We start from the raw sequence: 22,928 nt of genomic DNA, 5'->3' as shown, positions 1-22,928 counted from the left end.
TTATAGCATTCTACCTTTCCAGGAATAGAAAGCCTGATGTTTCTATTAGCTTGGATTTTCCATTGATGATGTCACTGGTAGGTGAGTATCTGAACTGTCCACAGTACTCCTCTGAGACACAGAGTAAGTAGACATACTGTAGATGCAACCTATTATAATGAGAATTAGTGAGGAATAATTTGAATTTCTTCACAGAGACATAATATCGCAAGCTCATGACGCGTCTTAGAGAGCGATATTTTTAACCTTCCAAGATAATTTTTTTTTTGGTTTCCTGCAAATACGACACTTCATTAACTCACTACAGCTGCCAACACCACTGGTCTCCCTTTAGTAAAACAGAGAATTTATTATGCAACTGTAGTAAGGTATCACATTTTATTTCATCGTTTTACTCACTGTTGTACTAATGTACTCATTGGACTCCCAGGAGATACCATCCCTCCGTAAATGGGAGAGAGATCTTAACAATGAATATATTGAAGATGACTGGCAAGATGACTCAGTTAAAAAGGTTTATACCTGTAACAGACTAAGAGAAACACAATATAAAATTCTTCACAGATTACACATCACACCTGTGTTACTAAACAAAATGGACCGTTCAATATCTCCTTTATGTTCGAAATGTCAAACAGATCTGGGTAACTACTATCACTACTTTTGGGAATGTAAGTGTATATCCAGGTTCTGGGGCCAAGTGTCACGTGAGTTAAGCGACATTTTTAAGGTGAGAATAAAGAAGGATCCGGGAGCTTTCTTACTGGGACTCCCGTCAAAAGAAATTCATTTGACACCCCTACAATTTAAACTATTTGATAAACTTTTACTTTCAGGCAGGAAATGCATTCTGATAAACTGGATTAAGGATAAGCCACCAACGGTACAAATGTGGTATAGAGAGATCTTCGGTGTGCTACCCCATGAAAGGCTCTGTGCAATGCATAGAGGCAACGACGCTTCCTTCCAGGAGGTGTGGACCCCTCTATTAGACTATTTTCCTACTGAAATATCTTGGATCCTTCTAAAAGCCCAATGCCCCATTGATTGGACAGATCTAGGATAGGAAAAAAAAAGTAGGTGAATGGGCTCGTTGCTTGTTTTTTATTTTTTTGGTTCTGCTTCCTACGGTATGGTGTGAATGATGGTGTAGATGAACTGGAGGAACCCCCCCCCCCCCCCCCCTGTCCTAATGTTGTTGTTTTGTTTCTTTTGTTTATATGTTATGTCAGTATGGCAAAGTATGTCCTTTGTAATGGTTTGTAAAGTAAGTAACTGTATGTGAAAACATTTAAAAACCAATAAAAATATTATATTATTATATTTATACTTATTTCCAGTATAGTACTGTACATTCAGTCATATACTGTAGTTATTACAACATTACTTTGTCTATAAAAATATTTGTTGTGAGCGACACACATGTGTGATAACTTGTCACCATAGTAGAATATTAATATTGGTTTAATATAGTTTGCCTTTCATGTTTAAATGTCCACAGCATCAAATTCCGTTTTGCTGTCTCGTTGTGTGGTTGGGTTGTGTTGCCTCGCCTTCAGCAGTAGCAGGAGAGCATAAGCTCATTACCACTAATATATGTAACATCTACCAACCTGACGCACAGTGGATATAATAATTCAAGTTAATTGAATTGGAAGTGAACGTGGCAAAATGCAAATGACATTGATTAGATAATCCTCTTCAATCAAGTGGCATTATCTTGAAATGCAGAGAGTGGGGCTGTCTCATTTCAATATGTTGTCATTTGTTTCAAGAATACTTTCGCTGCAAAGTGAAACTGTCTCACAAACCCAATCTAATTATTGCACCCCCGCTGGCAAAGTGTTTTTAAGTAAATGATCCAAAAGGTTATCATGGTGCAGTAAGTGAAAGTGCAAATTTGAAGCAGAGATTTCACTGAAAAAGACTCAGCCTTTTCTGAGTGCCACCTAAGCAAAGCATACTTAATATCTCTGTGCAAACGTTAGCATCCCTGATCTTGCCATTTAAATCTCCAATCTTCTGATGACTAGCATTTTACTATTACTGCTTTTATGGACTAATGGAGTCTTGGTATTATTTTTATTTGATTATGGTCTCACTACTTCTTGTGGTGGCTAGCGTGCATGCTTGTCATACTGTTTATATCATTTTCATATTCAAAGTATAAAATACGTTGATGTATGTTGTTTTGGCCTAATTAGGTATTGCAATACATATTACAGATTATAATTATATAGTATACAAGTCCTCACAGTAACTAGCATATCTGATGTTTTCAAATACATTTAGTGGAGTGAAAAAGTACAACATTTGCTCCTGAGATGTAGTGGAGTAGAACTATAAATATTGAAAGATTTACGTACTCATGTAAAGTAAAAAGTAAATGTAATTACAGTAAGTACAGTGGTTTCTGGGAATATTTTCTTCCCGGACACACATTATGAGATATATATTACTGTTGTTTTCTGCCTCCAAGTCAAATGAAGCATACCTGTGAGGTATGAGTGCGATTGAAATGCTGTGTAAGCAAAGCTGATCGATATTTAACAGATAATGGTATCCGTACTGTGTGTGTGTGGGGGGGCAGTGACCAATGACATTGCAAGAACAAAAGGTCATGTTGATCACCAGTCCGCTTTGTGGTAGTGTTGGTTGACCTAATCGCGTCATTAATCCAGCCGAAGCTGTGGTTTAAAGATGATGTAAATTGTAATGTGTTTGTGTTTGACCAGGTTGTCCGTTGTCCCCGGTCGTCTCTTACTGTAAGAACCCAACGCTGGCCTTCCAGGGCTGCATGCGCCTCTTGTTCGTCAACAGCCAGCCAGTCAACTTCAAGCATGTGCAGCAAGGTCTCCTGGGGAATTACAACCAGCTCCAGTTTGACACGTGTGGCATCCATGACAGGTAGGAAAACTGGGAAAGCTTCTGTGTCATTGCATATTCTGTTACTATGTAGCCTATACTATAGAGCGTCGCAGTCCCGCCCCCTCGAGAGACCCGGAAAATAAATCCCCGTTCATTTTCCTCATAGACTTTTCAGAAAGTATTTAAATAGCAGCTATACAAGCTCATGCCGCTTGTATGTATGGGGGTCCCTGGCACAAAGTCTATTCGGATGGGGGTCCGTTGCCAAATTTATATAGTTTTGGGCATCCTTGACACGTTTGAGAACGACTGGATTAGATAGGTGTGTGTGTGTGTGTGTGTGTGTGTGTGTGTGTGTGTGTGTGTGTGTGTGTGTGTGTGTGTGTGTGTGTGTGTGTGTGTGTGTGTGTGTGTGTGTGTGTGTGTGTGTGTGTGTGTGTGTGTGTGTGTGCGCGTGCGCCCCTGCCTGTGGGCATGCGTCATTAAAGGTCATTAAATACCAACTCCACTCCTACATACAATCTCAGAGCTAGGTTATAGGTACAGACTATTTGTTTTTTATATTTGGCAGCCTAGGACATACCCACAGACTGGTTGTTAGAGGGCTTCAACAAATTGATATGCCTGAAAAAGGGGAACGGTGGCACAGTTGGTAGTGCTGTCGCCTCACAGCTAGAAGGTCCTGGGTTCGATTCCCGCTCGGGGCACTGTGGGTGCTGGCGGCGTGTTTCCTCCTCCGCGTCATCAGTGCCCATACCCGAAGGCGGGGTTGGCGAAAGGGCCTTTCTGTGTGGAGTTTGCATGTTCTCCCCGTGTCCCCTAGGGTAGGTACCCTCACAAAAACATGCAGTAATCCTGGTCTCTAAACTGCCTCCCCCTGGCCAGCCGGGGCGCCTGATGGAGGGGAAAGGAACTGGTTGGAATAACGTGTTCCTTCCACGCGCTACGTCCAACCAGGGAAACTCCCCCCTGTCAGGTGTAAAGGAGCAACTTGGACACTCAGGCATGAAGGGAGCATGAGTTAAGTCCGTTGCTCTCCCCAGGTTGGTGGAGGGTGTGTAGAGCCCAGGATCACAGTAGATGATTGGCACAGGGGTGAAAAATGGGTTACAAAATCGTGGGATAAAATATATATATATATATAAAAAAAAGAGATGCCTGAAAAAGAAGCTCTGCTATAATTGGCAGCCGCTTATATATCCATAAAGTAATGTGTGACGTTCCTATTGTATCGTGAAAACATGCCATGATTTTGTGAATGTAACCTTAATTCACTTGTAATATTTGTGTCGCAAAATGTGTTTGTAAGGCCTGGGTCGTGGCTAAGCGGTCCAGGCACCTTGTAGTACATATGAGACAAAAAAGGGACTCCTGCACATCCAAAAAGACCCGTAGGATATGCAAGTCTAGTTAGCAGGCATAGACATCAAAAAAGAAAAAACCTTCCAAGGAAGGGACTGCACACTCCAGGGAACAGAGACGGACAACTTACTGCATCAAACTTATTTATTAGCACTGCTGATAAATAAGTTTGATGCAGTAAGTTGTCCGTCTCTGTGTGAGTAGTGTTTTATTTATTTTATTTATTTATTTGACAGGGACAAAGCTCATTAATCAACATGTCAGTTTTCACATCAATGTAAATGGGCCAGAGTTAGCCAAAGCTAAATTTCATCTGTAGTCCCTGGGCAGGCTCTTAAAAAATGAATGATAAAAGAAAGACAGAGTGTAGGGTGCCTACACACAGACTACAATATTTTTCTGGCCATAGAGTGCAAATTTCAAATTGTGCTTCTGTTATCTACTACAAATATTAACATTGAGTGACTGGAGTTTCTTCCAGCGCTCCCTTTAATGGTTGTCTAAATGTGCACTGAGCATGGAGAAGAAATGTAGCAGAGCCTGAACGGCAAGATAAAATATTATTAGTCACACTTGAAATCACATTTTATAAATAAAATATTGATTTCAATCTATTTGGGAGTTATCCATCTGATTTATAAGTTTTGAAAGTAGCAAAACATAGCCAATCCACAGGCTCACAACTTGAGCAATTATAGCCTATATAGGCTATGTTTTCTATTAGTCAATAAGTATATAGTGTGCATGCATGCACATGTGAGTGGGCGCGCTCAGATTTTTTCAGATGTAAGAAGCTCCAAGGGAAAAAAGAGATTGCAATGGACCCACTGCCATAGTGTTGACTGTGTAGGGGGGTACACTTGGTAATCCTCAGACTGCATGGCTTGAGTCATGTTTCGGGTGTTAGGCAAATCCCACTACACATCCACACAAATCCCCCCAGAGAATTACAACTCAGTGATTACATGCTCCCTAATTTTACTGCAAAAAGAAAGCAGCTTGCAGTGGTGGAAAAAGTATCAATACTCATGGACACAAAACAAGTTTCAGTGCAAGCTGACAATAAAGTTGTATCATATTGTATCGTATCTTACTGCAATGTAGACATACTCTGTTACAAGTAAAAGTCTGGTAATCAAACTGTACTGTACCAAAAGTCAAAATACTCATTTTGCAGAATATCGTTTGCCATTTCACAAGTTATCATGTAATTGTAACACATGTATAACATGTACAAAATCTTTTTAAAATATCAGTATCACGACGAGCTTGTAGATCGGCAATTTTCAAATAGCCATGCACAGTTTGTATATGGTTGTAAGTGCTCAATGTATGTTTTGTAATAATTATCAAAATCTACAAAGTAACTAGTAAGTGGTAATGTTTTCAAATAATTGTAGTGGAGTCAGCCAATCAAATCCACACTAAGCATGAGGTCCAAAGCTCAGTGACTGCAGCCCCTTCTTTCACTGCTGAAATAAAGCAGAGCTCCACTCTGCTGAAAGAAGTCAATAGAAGCACTCAACCATAATGTCACAGCAGAACTTGGCACTTTTAGGCTACTGCACAACTCCTAAAACCAATGGCGGAGGAGGAGAGAAGCCAAGGAAGGGCAGTAATTGTCTCATACAAAAGTCTTCTGAAATAATACCTCTTTTCTTCCTGGACCTTTCTTACTCACTAGTCTGTTCAACCACTGAAATGTAATTGGCCACTTTATTGGACTTGGCAGTGGAACATTTTCCACAAAAAGCTTTAAGTAAGTAAATCAGCAGCTGAAATATTGCCTGTTGTGTGGTCTGTACTGTAGCACAATGTGGTGGAAAAAGTACTCAAATGTTTTACTTAAGTAAAAGTATCAATAGCCTACTGCAATGTAAATATTAAGTATTAGGCAGAATGTGCAGTATAACATGTATATGAATCTTTTCAAAATAGGCAATCCAATTCGCATGGTATCATGGTAAAAATCACACTTGTGTGAAGTGAGTGGCGCCTTTCATCGTGATGATGATAAGAACGTTATCATACATCAGCCAATCAAAGTCATCGATTCCGTGCTCAAACGGACAGACAGATTGATTGAGTACTTTATTAACAGTTTGCATAAAAAAAGCACAAGAAAGTACAGTTCAATACCAGGTCTGCTATATGTATAAACATATAAATGGTTAGAAATAAAGATAAATATGTACAGTACAGCGGACTTTTTACTGGGGCCAGTTTCGAATTGCAGCCACCCGTAAGAGCTCTTTGAGAGTGGTTTTAACAGCTGAATCAGTGTCAGAATCACTTGTGTTGTCGGTGTATTAGCTCTGCTGAACGATGCTCTGCCATCATGGGTCTGGGCTGCAACAAAAGCACTTAAAACGAAGAACAATTATCTGGTCTATGATTTGTGCAGGTCATCCAGAAACCCACTGGTGGCACTCACAGTCTAAGGTTCTTAAGGCGTTTTTACATCTGCTCTTTGTCTAGATGTCAGTAAAATTAACCTATATAGAAATATTTAGCTACATTCAATTTATATGGTGGCTAAACGGAACCTTCTTATCCTGGGCTGATTATCATTACGCTTTACTGTATGTCTAAACCTCATGTACATACTGTACTGTGTCTTTATATTATGTCTTAATGAATTGAATACATAGGACCAAAATGGAAAGAAGCCCTGGATGGATATACTATGTGTAAATATGTTTTTTTTTTTCTTCTTCTGGAAACAACAATGATGGAGCTTGAAAAACAAAATGAAAAAAAAAAAAAAGGTTTTACACCTGTAAACCTGTGCTGTGACAGTAAAGAGGATGATTTTGTCCCTGTAGCGTGAACAGAACACAGCAGTTGCTGTCATAATCACAAGATTTGCATCATCACATGCTGTCCAAGTGTCTAATTTCAACCGTTAATCAACTATAATGCAGTGCAAGTTATGCATGGATGATCGTTGATTTTGCAAGCAGGAGGCCAGTACATGAGGATTAAAGCAGTGGGCGTACAGTACTGTCTCTAGGTTTGTTATAGTGCCGGTTTTCCCTGCTGTTAAAGCTCCATACAGTACATTGAATTCAGATTTCCCCAGACACCATCAGTAGGCGGAGATCTCCGATTGTCTAGATGCTGCTGGAGTTCAAGCTATATATATATATATATATATATATATATATATATATATATATTGTGGCGACTAGTACACACACCCAGGAGACAGAAAGACGTTTGCCTCCAGGGGTGTGCTTACCTGCTGTTGGGCGGTGTTCTGCCATCGAGACGCCACAATATATATATATATATATATATATATATATATATATATATATATATATATATATGTGTGTAATGTGATCAATTACATCACATTACCCACACACATATATTCAGTCACATGTGTGTGTCACATTTGAGTGCAAATTCCAGCTTTTCACCAGAGGAGAAAATCTTTTTTTCTTCTTTTTCTTTTCTAATGAGTTAACTCTCCAGACTCTTCACATACTAGAGCATGTCTGAAATAAGTGTCAGAGCTGAAATGGACATGTAAATATGAAATAAATGTAGCTAGGTGTAATGTTAGAGACCACAGAAGTGAACCTTCCTCCCTTTCAAGCCTGTTTTCTCAACTCGCTGTTTTCTGCAAGACATTACTCTATAGCCATATCTCCAAAACTGGTGGGTCAAACTGAACAACCAATATGTCAATTTGAAGCTACAGTATGATTCCCTGCTTTCATATGACATGACAAAAAACGAAAATTTAAAAAAAATCCAATGGCAGTCCCTCAGTCAAATTTGGTGTTCAGGGTTTGATGAGGTCAGATCAACATATGGAAATGGAATGTCAGAACAGGTCAGCTCCATATGTGTAGTTCTAATGGTGGCAGCGGGGCAGTGTCTTGAGTTTACAGTGTTTGATGAGGGCACAGGTAGTGCCGGGCCTTCATTTTCGGGTTTGATGATGTCAGTATGACATATGGAGCGTGTGATGTCACGAGGCGTGATGGACTGACAACCATAGAGATCTAAGGGTCTCCATGATGTCACATGGTGTCACGAGGCGTGACCATATATGGAGGCGGGATATGGCCATGTATTGACTTTCCCTTATGGAGAAGGGCCCCTGGCGATGTCGTCTACATCGCGACTACATATATGCACATATATGGAGATCCCTCCCTGGAGATGTCACGTGACGTCACGATGCATGACCATATATGGGGGCGTGACCACCCAACCAACGAAAAATGCACGTTGTCATAGTAAATGCGACCTGCAGTCGCAATAATTTTATACTAAAATGTTAATATATTTTCAGATGGGGGTCGGCAGCAATACCATTTTGGGGCTCTTTGACTTATGTATTTATGTATTATTTTTTAGGATGAGCCTCAGGTCTTAACGGGTCAATGTTTTTTTTCCCTCAGATGTCTTCCTAACCTGTGTGAACACGGAGGCCTGTGCTCCCAGGCCTGGACAACGTTCTACTGTCACTGCTCAGGGACAGGATACTCCGGAGCCACATGTCACAACTGTAAGTTCATCAGAACCGCTGTCGTCACGGAGAAACTCCACATCTCCATCTCTGTTGCAATAGTAAAATGAATGCCCTATTAATAATTCATCATACAAGAGCGTGGCACAACAGTAGTGAGCTTGTAGGTCGTTATTTTCACTATTGTAATGTTGTTTTTGTTTTGTTTTTATTCCAAAATATAAAATGCATAGACATAGTGATCATCTAGGATATAGGTAAACCAAGAACCTACAGTATCATCAGTATATCAAGAAATAAATAATCTGTACATTGAAACTATAACAAATGCACCTGACATCTGACTACATAAAGTCTATATCCAAAATACGTTTTAACCTTTGCATAAGACGGCGAGTTTGTCAGGAACGATTTTGGACATATGAGGATTCAACCCGACAGCAGCGGTACAGTATGTCATGGTCACCTGTCATGGTCATGGTCACTCTGTCTGTCGGAGCATATAATGTGTTCAGTGTTCGGTGTCATACCTGTCAAATGGAACCAGCCGCATTCATTCACTTATTGTTTGATGTAGCCTTTGAGTGATCCTCACATTTTTAATGCCAAGGACCCCCAAATTAATTTGCCCGCTGACGCCCCCATCTGAAAATGTTTTGTTGCAGGGACCCTCAGAAGAGATTTTCTTCTGAGAAGTTATATATTATAAATGATTTATGTGCTGTGAGCCGATCTGTTATTTTTAAATGATGATTGTGATTCAAACTAATTAAGCTGGAGCCCCCTGGAACCACCCCAAGGACCCCTGGCATTCTCCGGACCCCACTTTGAGAACCAATGCTTTAGACTGGATTTCAAACTATTTCCAAGGACCCCGGTACCTCTAGTGTGCACTCTTTGAGCCCATTCCATTGTAATAATAATGACTTTCATTATTATAAAATCTTTAAAATACGAACAAAATGTGACTTCTAGATCGGCTATTTTCTGTCAATGTTTCCCCCAGAATAGAGAGGCTAGGGCTCAAGTGGTTATAAATTAATGCAGCGCTTGAGTAAAATTAAGCACTTAAGTTACTTTCCACCACTTGGTGTATCAATCATTTCCTGTTGCAGGCTGCTGTCTGAATCAATCAGTTATTGATGAGGCATTAGTGGAAGTCGAGACAATATTCTAGGTGGGGATGGTTATGCTTTAATGTACATGCTATCAGAAGTACATTAGAAGGTAAAGAAAAAGGCTGCATACTTGAAGAAAAAATATATTGAATTGAATTTAAAAAGCAGAAACCAACGTTTCGTCTTCTCAGGGATGGTATCTCCAAGGAGAAATACGTTAGAAACCCAGTCAGACACAGATCGGTGGTACAGTAGTAGCCAACGAGGACAGGGCTCAGACCATCGTCATACAGTACTAGCTGCTACAAGACCAAGCTGAACCATAACAGACAGGCTGTAACAAAAACATTAGCTATCACTAATAGCGGAGACATCTTGGCTGCTACAGGCTACCACAATAACATATAATTCTTCTACACCACTAAGCGTTGTTTCTCTCTCCGCGTGCAGCCATCTACGAGTCGTCCTGCGAGGCCTACCGGCTGACGGGCAGCTCCTCGGGCTACTACTCCATCGATCCTGACGGGAGTGGCCCCCTGGGGCCTGCACGGGTCTACTGCAACATGACGGGTGAGATCAGAGCTGCTCCATCGCCTCACCAGTCACGTTCATATCCCATAATATTGTTTCCACAATACTCTTTCTCTGGGGTTAAACATTAAGCTTTGCTCAACCACAAAAGCGTTACACTTGAATGAATGAACCACTCACATAAACATATTTTACAGGCAATTACTTTGCCACCTACTGTATATATATGAGTTACTTTGACCTATAGATATTATCCTTGCTTTTCTATTTAATTGTTATTATTATTGTTTTGTGTATATATATATATATATATATATATATATATATATATATATATATATATATATATATAATTATTATTTTTTGTGTGTGTTAATTGTGTAGGGTGTGCCTATCCCCAAACCATGCCCCTGGGTAAATGTGCCAACCGGTTATGCCCCTCCTGATGTGGGAGACAGCAGCGACATTACAACACTAGTTTGATCCTGATAAAAGTGACTTCTATTGCGGCACTGACAGAGTGGATGGCAATTAAGTGAGAATTTCACACTAATACCTCCTACGATTGATTATTATGCCCCCTATTCTAATCAACCCACGGCCCCCCTCTCCACCACCCAACCCTTCAATCACAAGGCGAAGAAAAGAATCTCATTTTGGTGAGCCTCATCAGCCTGTTCTGCTATCTGCTATGAGCCTCTCATCAGTTTGCAGTGATAAATATCAGTAATAATGTCAAAGGAGTAAGGAGGCAATTCAAACATACAATGTGTCACAGCCCTGAGACCCTGCCATCGCTTCAGACTGGCTTCCGTAAGGGGTGTGATGTAGATCAGTGGTTCTCAAACTTTGTTTTAATTTCAATGACTGTCATAACTCTGAGTGTGTACATAATGAACCAAAAGCACCCTTGTTTCCATTGTGGTCCATAGTACTCAATTCATCATTAAATCCAACATAAGGAAACACAGTTTGGTACAGCAAGCCAGCTAGAAGAGGAAGGAACCCACCTCCAACAACACAGATGTGTTGATTTATTATATATTTACTATCCTGTTTAAAATAGCATTGTATTCACGAAGTGTAACTTGTGTGTGTGTGTGTGTGTGTGTGTGTGTGTGTGTAGATGACAAGGTGTGGACAGTGCTGACACACAACAGCACAGCTCCAGTGAAGGTCCATGGATCCTCTGTCCAGAAGCCTTACGTTATGAGGTTCAATTACAGCGCCTCGCCAGAACAGCTGCGCGCCGTCGTCACTGGCTCAGAGCGCTGTCAACAGGAAGTGGTTTACAACTGCAGGAAGTCCCGCCTCTTCAACACCTGGGGCGAGTGTGGGAATCTTTCTATATGCTACCCTATCACTGATACCTTTATTTCATTTTATTGGCTGGCATCTCCATTTACTTAGGGATAGAGTGAGAAGTTCAGTCACGCAAGAGAGACTCTGAGTAGAGTCGCTGCTTATTCACTTGGAACTGAGCCAGTTTAGTGGTTCAGTTTGGGCATCTGGTTAGGATGCCTCTCAGGCGTCTCCCTAGGGAGGTCCTCGAGGCATGTCCCACTGGGAGGAGACCCCGGGGCAGACCAAGTCGCAGTTGGAGGAATCACATCGACTCACTGGCCTTGGAACGCCTCGGGATCTCCTAGGAGGAAGTTACTAATGTTGCTCTAGAGAGGGAAGTCTGGAGCTCTCTGGTGGAGCTGTTGCCTCGCTACCCTACTACGGATAAGCGGTTGTACATGGATGGATGGATAGGCAAGCGGTTCTAAAACGTTTTAAAGGACCCAGATAACTGAGTGTACAAATCCATTTGGTTCGATTTTGTCGTGTGGAAAACACATATGGTTACTTTTTTTTAAATAGCAGATCTACAAGCTCAAAACACGTTGCTTTTGAGCTTGTGAATCTGCTATTTTTTATATTTTTGTGTGTCGCTGTAGTATGATCAAGTAGAACTTACTAATTTACGAAAAAGCACAAAAAGTTGAAATATGGCAATAAGAGAGTTACAGACCTGGTTGAATGCTTGATTCTGATTCTTGATTCTGGTAAATCATTGAATTCAGTGGTCTGTTATTCAATAATGACTTCTATCAAATAACAGACCACTAGAGGTAACACACATGAATCACATGAATCAATGTTGTCGTATTCACCAAGGCTGCCATGTAAACAAACACACGTTGCAGCAATAAACGGTACGCTCCAAGGATGTTTTTGAAAACATTGATTGACACTCATCACTTAATATGAAAAAAAATATGTTTCCAAATCTCTTGGAGGAGAACGCCATGCCACTTATGTGGATGATAATAAACATGTTACAGTATGTCTAAGAAACAGGATCATTAAAATAAGAAGAAAAAAAACATTCTGCTATTTTCAGCCCACCAGATATGAAATATAATTGCTTCCATTGTTTACTTGAATGCTTCAGCAACTGCCTGCAGTCTGCCACAGACTTTATGGTTTATTTATTTATATTCTTTCTTCTTTAAACATGTTTAAACAGGTTTCCAATCCCCCCCCCCCCCCCCCCCCCCCCACGCCAAAGATTCAGTGCACCCAGACAGACAGATGCAGACATTTGTGATTTTTCAGCTACACACACATGCACGCGCGCACACGCACACACCCCTCCAAGCCCAGCAGGGCTAGGCTGGTGGTATATGACAGTATTCAAAATGTAGCTAGACACATTTCCCAGTAGACTAGATTTCTTCCAACAGTAAATTACCAATGACATTGAAAAACACCCAGTAGACATGTTCACTGGGTAAATGCATGGGCCCATAGTTGCCCATCCCTCTTTTCACCCAGTCACGGGAGTCAGATACAAACTTGGGTCCTTGCAACTCACAGGGGCATGTGGTCCGTGCACTAACTGGCTGAGCCAGCAGGCAGCCCTTGTACCGGAATGTCAAATGGACAAAAATAAAGTCCTTAGGCTGCATATGGGGTCATACCTTCATTCTCCATCCTTGTAAAAGTCCAGTCATTACTCACTGTGGCATGCAGCGTTTACATGGAAGTTGGACACGTAACATTGTATATTGCCGTTTAACCACATGAACCCTTGAGTCCCTATTCTGGGGGCGAACATTCAGCGAAAACAGTAGATCTGCCATCTCACAGATCGCGGGGCAACGCAAGACATTGTACAGCTTGTAGATGATTGACTTGTAGATCAGCTGTTTTCAGCAAAGGGATTTGGTTTAGAGGCCAAAAGAGAAGTACGGATCCTTGGGGAGTCAGTGAAGTACAGTATGTAGAATTTAAGTTGCCTCACTGGCAGGTGAGTCAGTAGGCTACAACAGCAGTGACAACAACACACAAATGCATGTGTCGGGGCGATAAATTAGATGACATAACATGAAAAAAGTGTAAAAAGCAACAAAACGTTGTGAATAGCAAACTACCAAATTGTTTATCAAATATATTCCAGTAGAAAGCAGTTTTCTTGTTTTGAGGTCAAACTATTTTGTGTTATTTTGCAAAGATAATTATCCGTAGATGAGCCCTTATTCTTGGCACAAAGGCTTTGCGAGTGTTACCCGTCCCCCCTCTCTTACAGTAAACACATAATCCAATTTCCCCGTGTTAAAGCACGTAGCATAGCCAATTTCCCCCAAGATGACTTTAACTTCACTGGAAAAACAAGACAGCAGCACCACTTACTTGTCAATTTCAGATGCAGATCTATGCTGCTTTGCGGCCTCCGTGTTCTTCAATTACTAACCTGGCCTTCCTCCCAGGAAACCCAAATCTATAATTGTTTCCCGTCTCCAAACAATCCTGACATTAATGAATAGCAAGTAAATGATTTTTTGCTAAGTGTGTACACCAAATGAAAGCATCCCTAAAGTGTACACTACATTTCAAAATATCAAGGTCGTGCTGTTGCTGAGTTCGGGATAATAATTAATAAAGGACAATTCCTTTCATATTCCGAGAAAAAATTACTGTCAAGTGATTGTCACTGTTACTTTCATTTGAAGGACAATTTATAGTGAAGAAGAGAGAACTCTTCCGATCCGGTGTGCAGCAGTTTATTTCATGTCTTTTACAAACTGGCCGTTGTTTTCTAGCACAGCAAGGCTTATTGTTCGCGGAAATGTCTATATGACGAATTGGGATGCATTTTATATTTGTCATTTGAGACTGTATTTTATTTTCCTATATTGTTGGCTATTATAGCACGCTGTGCATACTTTGCTGCAGTTTCCTGTACAGTGTGTGTGTGTGTGTGTGTGTGTGTGTGTGTGTGTGTGTGTGTGTGTGTGTGTGTGTGTGTGTGTGTGTGTGTGTGTGTGTGTGTGTGTGTGTGTGTGTGTGTGTGTGTGCGTGCGTGCACAAGCTAGAAGTAGAAGTAAAAGTACCTCAAAATTACTGTTGCTGTTACTTTCCACCACTGGGGGAGCTGGAGAGGCCTCTTGCTTCTGAGGTTCCTAAAAAACACACACACACACACACACACACACACACACACACACACACATACACACACACACAGCAGTGAAATGCAGGCCACTTTCCACCTGCTGAAGCTAATGAGGCCTGGCTGACAGACATGGCTAAGGGCCTGGCTGACAAACAACCCATGCCTCGGGAGCGTCAGCGGACACCTCACTACACTGCTTTGATCACTACCCATGGCACTATTCTAGCGGTGGCATCCGATACGACTCTGCCTGCTGGCTGCGTGTTTGTGTTCTTTTTCGTTGCACGTGTGGATCGTCGCACCAATGGGATTCACCTGGGCCCGCTGCACCTTTTAACAAAGATATTACATTTTTAAAGATCAATTTTCGACCGCGGTCGAGATCATGGATTTCACAATGCCACACCAGACCTTCCGGTCCTTCATTGCCATCCCCATTTCCTGCTTACTGATGCATGTGTCCCTAGCAATGACATCGAGGAACGACAGTTTTCTACCTCTGGTCTGCTTTGAGGCAGGATTCCACAGAAGAAGGGAAGATATAACTTCATTGTCAGCTCTGTAGCAGTGGCTAGTGAAGAAACACAGGGAAGGTTGCCCTATATTAGATTAGTCGAAGGAGGCCTCTTCCAAGACAGATTTTGCGCTCTCATTAGAAGGCGGGTGTACAGTAAGTGCCATCCAACCGTTTCTCTAATTTCTTTGAAAGTGTCCATGTCTCGAAGCCATAGAGTAGAATCGGTACACAAATCCTACAGATGGTACCATACGTTGGCGCTGCCTGATCTTGCAAACGTCCGATGTTTACTGGTGCTAGATCACACAAGAGTTTGTTGCTGAGTCCAGAAAAAAGTCGATAATAATGTAGATTTTCTTGGGAAGATTGTGTGGCTTGTGACGACTTTGTCCAATATTAATTTCACCGTAAGGGTCTAAAGAATCACACTCTTCCATTGGAAATAATAGACCCCAACCTACTTCCAGTCTCCTGAAAAGGCAGCCATACATACTGTACCTAATACCTATACATCACACAGATACGAGAAGTAAACCGGAGATGACATGTCTTTCTTTTTTCTTTCATGGTGGGTGAATCAGGTTGTAATGTAGTGGGTTTGCCAGGTTGTAATGTAGTGGGTGGGCCAGGTTGTAATGTGATGGGTGGACCATGTTGTAATGTGATGGGTGGACCAGGTTGTAATGTGATGGGTGGACCAGGTTGTAATGTGATTAACTGTTATTACAGACGGTACTCCTCTGTCGTGGTGGGTGGACCAGGGAGGAGAGAGGAGGACCTACTGGGGAGGATTCCTGCCTGGAGTTCAGCAGTGCTCCTGCAGCCTGGAAGAGAACTGCATGGATATGAACTACTTCTGCAACTGTGACGCCGACACTAATACATGGTATGATTTTAACATTTTAATGTGTGTTTTTAAATCACTGAATGGTTTGGCAAGTCTCTACTGGTCATTATGGTCTTCTGACAAGTTGAAACATATAATTGTCGGCTTAAAGACCAGAGGTAGCCCCCAAATTATGGAATGAGCTCCCCTCCCTTCCAAACTGGCCCCCGCCGTCGAGACTTTTAAATCTCGCCTAAAGCCACACTTTTTTGCCATATATTTTGATCCAGTTTGAGAGTTGCATGGTCTCTGCTTTGATTCACTGTCTGCTGACGCTGCTGCGTCTTATATTCTATACCTGTGGTGATGTGTCTGCTCTTGTTGTTTAATGTGTCTCTTACCTTCTGTGTGTGTGTGTGTGTGTGTGTGTGTGTGTGTGTGTGTGTGTGTGTGTGTGTGTGTGTGTGTGTGTGTGTGCGGCTGTGCGCGTGCGCCCGTTTTAGCTTATGTAGTCTATTTAGACTAGTGTATTTACATTTATTTGTACAGCAGCACTTTGGTAACCTTGTGTTGTAAAATCAATGTATCACCTTAGCAAGCAGGCCGGCTCTATATAGTGTATATATACCCGGTTTGCTGGGGGAAAAAGAAAAAAAAATATATATATTATTTATTTATTTTTTCAGCAAACCGGGTTCAAATATGGGGTAGAAGAAGAATGTTGCACACACACACACACACACACACACACACACACAATGTGCAGCTTTAAGTAAAGTAATTATGTTTGGCATGATGTACTGTACGTGTGCCAATGTGACACACACATACATGCACGCATGTACACACACGTACACACACACACACACACACACACACACACACACACACTCGCACTCGCACACACTCACACTCGCACACACATCACACGGTACACATGTATGGAACGGCCGACCGCCCGTCCTCTTATCTTACCAGCTCTTCCATCACTATCTCTGATGGGATCAAAATAGCATAGCCGCGTGACATTGATATGTATTATTGTCCACTTCTTTTCCAATTTCCTTCCCAGATTGGATGCTGCAGCACTCTGTCAGACGTCGCACTACATTTCCAAAGTGTTGCGTCCGGACAAGAGAGAGAGAAATAGAGAGAGAAGAACGTTTCCTGATTGTTTCAATCTCCCATCAGTCTTCTTCTCTCTCCTCCATCTTTTATTACAGGGCTAATGACACTGGAGTCCTGTCCTACAAGGATCACTTACCGGTGACTCAGATTGTGATTGGAGACACCAACCGAACGGACTCCCAGGCTGTGTACCGCATCGGCCCTCTGCGTTGTTATGGAGACAGTAGGTGAACCGTTATTGAAAACACTTTGCGCAGACATACCCGCGGAATTATGTGTATTTTCTGGCCTTTTTGCTGACAAAACTCCATTTGGTGAACCCTGTTGTCTGAAAAGTCTGAAAGTTCACTTCACTTCATGTTGTCTTCTTTTTTTTAAGTGGGGCTAGCCCGCTTGTACATCTGACTTTGTGTGTCTGTCTGCAAGGGTGCTAGATAATAATGCTATGCAGATGTTACTTGTTCACGTTGTGTGTCTTACTGTATATCAGTGCTTCCCAACCTTTTCTGGACCAGGGCTCACTTGAAATTCTCAAAAGCGTTCACGGCCCACACATCTGGCCACTTAACTATCAGATACGTGGTTTACTTTAACACTAGAAGGTCTGAGAGGTCATTTTGACCGTTTTTGTATTATTTTGAAGTTAATTATCTTTGCCCATGAAGCTTTCAGAAGGTTCCCCTTCCATGAGCATCATCATCCATCACCATTCTATCATCTCAGAAAATCTTGACATCTGAAAAATTCTAAATGTGAATTTAAGCACATGCAAATGTAGCTGATTTTATTTCAGACCTTCTAGTGTAATGATCAATGGAACTAATGCCTGGATCAATGGAACAAATGTAGTATACTTCCTTAAGTTCTTCTAGTCTCTTCCTTAGTTCAAAATATCAGCTTTCCACGCAATATATACAGTATATACATTATAGATATACCGTAATACATTCCTCATTTGTTTACTTCTGGAACACTTGGTGTCCACATTTTACCAAACATGGCAGATCTACAAGCTTGTGACATTGTATCTCAGCTTTCAGCACACAACACTGTCATACTGTACCTTGAGTTATACTGTGCCAGTATAACTCAAGCTTAATGGTCCTATTTTAGAATGGTGGCAGGTAGAATGGTGTAGGCAGGTGTATACATGGCCAATTTCCGGAGTTGAAGAGTGTGTGTGTGTGTGTGTGTGTGTGTGTGTGTGTGTGTGTGTGTGTGTGTGTGTGGGGGTGTGTGGGTGTGTGGGTGTGTCCGTCCGTCCGTCCGTTAGCCGTCTGGGCTATAGGCACCATCTAACGAGGCATGCGCTGCTCGTACATTGCTATTTTCGTTTCACTTTAGTTGCCGGAGACGAGATGCACACAGATAGACGTCTGCAAAATCACACCAGCTTGCTTTATGTTCTGCTCGTCTGCAGGGTTGCATTTTCTGGGGCAGTACGTGCTTCTCAAACTTTTTCAAGACAAGGACCTGCGGCTGCCCAGAAGAGAAGATTTGTGCAAAAAAAATTCTAATGTATACTCAAAATAATGAGAGTTGGGGGAGACAATTGCGGCAGCAATAGTTTTTTTTACCTATAACTGAATCGATCTGTGTACAACTTTGTATGCACACTCCCTAGAGGTCATGGCAAAAAAAATCCCTGCATTTTCCACATCTCCCAGTTGTGGCCCATTTCATACAAAATGCTACAAATGTCCTGTTCATCCAGAATTCTATCCTGAGATGCTATGAGTGAACTGGCTCTGCATTTTCTCAACAAAATGAAGTAAATTGTTGCAAAAACACAAAACCATGTTTATATTACTCCTAAAAAAATTGCCAAACATCACAGACACTCCTATCCTCCTGGTGGAGACCTGTGCCCAGAAGGGCGCTTTTTCTAGTTTTCCATTGAATGCGAATTAGCACCTCAGAGAAAGCAGAATCAGAGAGATAAAGGATTGTCCTCCCTCAAACACTATTATGCAGAACAACTGGCACCAGTCTACATTCATTTTCAACTGGAAACTGCTACAACTGATTGATTGATTGATTGATTGATTGATTGATTGATTGATTGATTGATTGATTGATTGATTGACTGACTGACCTTTTTATCCATTTATATTAACATATACTTCACTGTATATATTCTGTCAAAAGGATAAAACAAAAAAGGTTGACAGCTCATTTCTGTCGTGGTTAGTGTTATGTACTGTAATGTTCATTAATATACTCTGTCCAATATACTCTGTCCCGTCCAAATAAACCAATAAAGTAAAGTAAAGTAGGTTTCAGTCACGAAGAACTGTCTGGAATGTTGATCCCCTGATGCATGATGTCTGACGTCAACCAGTCCCCCATGTGCCATAAAACAAAACAAAACGCCGACATACTTTACAGTTCACTTTGTAATCACCTCCACTGACGCCCTCAAGCCAAGGATTAGCCTCTTCCCACTCCCACTTCCACTCCAACCTATTGGTTGATTTTGGGACTCATCATTTAATTCTCAAATAAAGGACAATTCCATATTTTACAGGACAGGTGGTAAACTAGTTGTAGTGGCTACATCTGTCATTAAAAATGCCAGATTTTTCTTTTAAAATCAAATATTATAATGAAATTGAGTTTACATGTTTTTTTAAGAGTAACTGTATACTCGCAACATTACACTCGCGGGTGTGATTTACCGTCATTTATGACACTTCTAGATATGGAAGGGACAAGGACTGAATGATGTTCATATATATGGGCATATACCAATTCACTTCATATACAGTAGGACCAGTGTCGCCAAGTATTAACTACATTTATTATTTCCTCCCAAAATTATAATCTGCCCTTGGTTATTGCCTGTTTGAGGTGCCGCATATCTGTTTGCTTGATAAATCTGCATGTCCCGCCCAAGGACATAATTTCCAAGGCTTTTCTTTCATGACTGTGGAAATCACCAGCTCACCCCTGGGCTGCTGCAGTGCACTGCTGCTCTTAAAGGTGATGAAAAGTGATCATTTGATTGGTCTCCTGATTGAATCCTCCTGCTACACTGGTAATATATTCAGCCTAATCCAGCCCATTCCGCTACTAGGCTGGGGGTATTCCACCCTTCCTTGCATCACTACTTGTTGCTTATTTCGATAAATGCTAGTTATCAACTCAAGCCCTATACTTAGTCGTACGATTACTGATGAAAATAACAGATGTAAAAGCTACACAGTGATATCTACACACTTCGATACCTGTATCACTGTTGAAAGACAGAAACCTCTTTATCTCCATCCATATTCAAACGTATTGTGTTTGTTCATAAATTAACGCCCTATTTGATCATCCTGCAGCGTCACACAAAAGCATCAAAAGTAGCAGATCTGCAATAAAGCTGGAAACGCAGCACGGAGCAAAGCGTTTTGAGCTTGTAGATCTGCTACAAAGTAATGGTTTTGGACCTCCACCCGACAGAGACTATATATTTCCAACCTGAACTATACAGACATATTTAGATATTTGTAGATATATATCTACAAATCAAACTCTTTCAGAATAGTGAATATAATATTACAGTCGCTGAAAAATAAATAGCAGATCTACAAGTGCACAATCCGTTGTGAGCTTGTTGTAGATCTGCTATTATAGAACTGCTACATTTGCGAAGAGATGTGGTGTAGCGGCGGGTAAATGAGCAGTGCCAACTTTGTTGTTTTAGTATAGAGGGTCTCTACAGTAAGTGGTTAAAACACTGAACGTTTTTACATTCTGCCAATTTGTTCAAACACTGTTTTGCTTTTGGATGGATATCCCATTTTGTTCTCTCTCCATGCTTTGTGGAGTGTCTCTGCTTTGCCCTGCTTTGAGCCAAGAGGCCTAGCTGTCACCATCAGTTATCAGGGGACAAATACTTCCTTTTGACTTTGAAATGCACTTTATTGAGCCTGGCTTTAGACACAACACAAAGAGAAAAGTCCACTCTGAAGTTTCACAGTCCAATTTACAATGTAAAAGAACAAAAAGCATGGCAATACATCGCATACATATAAAGTAGTTATCATGAAACATGCATAAGCTAAGAACGTAACAGTGGAATATCTATATAAGGAAACTATACATATAAACTATACTATACTATACTATACTATACAAGTAAGACACGCAAACGCGGGAAGCGAACGCAGCTCGTACATTTTTGGGTTTTTTAAGATTTTTTACGTTTAAAAAAATAATAATTACGTTTTTTAAGTTACCGGTAAGTTTTTGTGTGTGTGTATGTGTGTGTGTGTGTGTGTGTGTGTGTGTGTGTGTGTGTGTGTGTGTGTGTGTGTGTGTGTGTGTGTGTGTGTGTGTGTGTGTGTGTGTGTGTGTTTTTTTTGTGTGATACAGCTGCGCCCTCTGGTGGCGGGCAGGTGGTGTTACAGCGTGACAGACAGACAGACAGACACAAAGACAGACAGACATGTTCTGCTAGGTCTCATAGATAGTGCTCACTGCATTCGCAACTATACTATAAAGTGCTATGACCACATAAAATGCAATTCTAGTGCTGATTTTGAAAACACAGGACATGATGTTAAGTCCAAAGTGCCTAGGGACTCTGCAAGGCACTTTGGACTTAACATGCATGTACATAACATGCTATAAGTCTGTATAAAATGCTATCTAAGTCTACATGAAATGCTATCTAAGGGGCTGGGGCAAGTGCTACAGGCCATGATGGAGACTGAAAAGGTGGGTTTTCAGACTACGGCAGAAGATTGGGAGTGAGGCTGCAGTTCTGATTGTAATGTGAAGTGCATTCCATAGTTTTGGAGCCAGAAGGGAGAAGAGTTTGGGACGTGTGGAGCGTTGTCCCGGCATATGTCAGGCTGATTCTTGTGGACTTTTTGAATTTGTAATATTTTGTTGTTTTTGCTCATTTGCCCTCCTGGTGGTGTCTGCTTTGAGGCAAATTCCACATACAAACTGTGTTCATTCTTGCAACATACTTTTGCTTATAAGTCTATGAAATGGAATCTCTCTTACCAGTCCACACTCTATTTATATTTAAACCACTAAAAACCCTCTATAATTGGTAAACTAACACTTGGCTTCCGCCATGAAGATCACGGCATGAGGACTTGCCTGTTTGGAGGTAGTGCAACATTTTGCACTACCTCCAACATGTAGCGCAAAAAACATACTCCCACATACATTATGAGTCAAATTGTTAAAAAATTAAAATTAAATAGATTCCAAGAAACAAAGATTGGGAACCACTTACTTTAGTTGATCGACGTTGGTTCTGGACTCCGTCCATTTGAGCTTGTATGCCATAACCTGGTTGCTATCTGTCTCTCTTTTTCAGAGTGGATATGGAACGCTGCCTCCTTCTACCAGGAGTCCTCCTACCTGCACTTCCCCACCCTGCAGGCTGAGCTGGGCTCTGACATCTCCTTCTACTTCAAGACCAGCTCCCCCTCAGGAGTGTTCCTGGAGAACCTGGGCCTCAAGGACTTCATCAGAGTGGAGCTCAGTTGTGAGTACACATACAATCTGCAGCTGCACATAATAATATGCGTACATGTGTACAATCTCATTATGATTGCTGAGGAGAACCGATTTACTATTAGACGTAACTCGAACGGCGGAAGTTGGTGGCAGGGCTCTGTCGTTGAAACAGTTTTTTGCCA

General features: G+C 41.3%; 1 protein-coding gene across 1 annotated transcript in view; it reads left to right on the top strand.

Annotated features, from left to right (window-relative positions):
- The window catches only part of LOC308330806 (contactin-associated protein-like 5), a gene marked incomplete at its 5' end in the record, with an annotated part of 128,416 nt that overhangs the window by 81,833 nt on the left and 23,655 nt on the right, over positions 1–22,928 (top strand). The window contains 7 exons of the mRNA XM_080785861.1: positions 2,736–2,907; positions 8,649–8,755; positions 10,285–10,404; positions 11,492–11,698; positions 16,056–16,212; positions 17,376–17,503; positions 22,604–22,774. Coding sequence (XP_080641987.1) covers positions 2,736–2,907; positions 8,649–8,755; positions 10,285–10,404; positions 11,492–11,698; positions 16,056–16,212; positions 17,376–17,503; positions 22,604–22,774 — 1,062 coding nt within the window. The remainder of the gene's footprint in view (positions 1–2,735; positions 2,908–8,648; positions 8,756–10,284; positions 10,405–11,491; positions 11,699–16,055; positions 16,213–17,375; positions 17,504–22,603; positions 22,775–22,928) is intronic.

Source organism: Protomyctophum bolini (assembly GCF_963924005.1).
Source record: "Protomyctophum bolini genome assembly, chromosome: 16".
Taxonomy (NCBI): domain Eukaryota; kingdom Metazoa; phylum Chordata; class Actinopteri; order Myctophiformes; family Myctophidae; genus Protomyctophum; species Protomyctophum bolini.
This window is presented reverse-complemented; position numbering and strand designations above follow the sequence as displayed.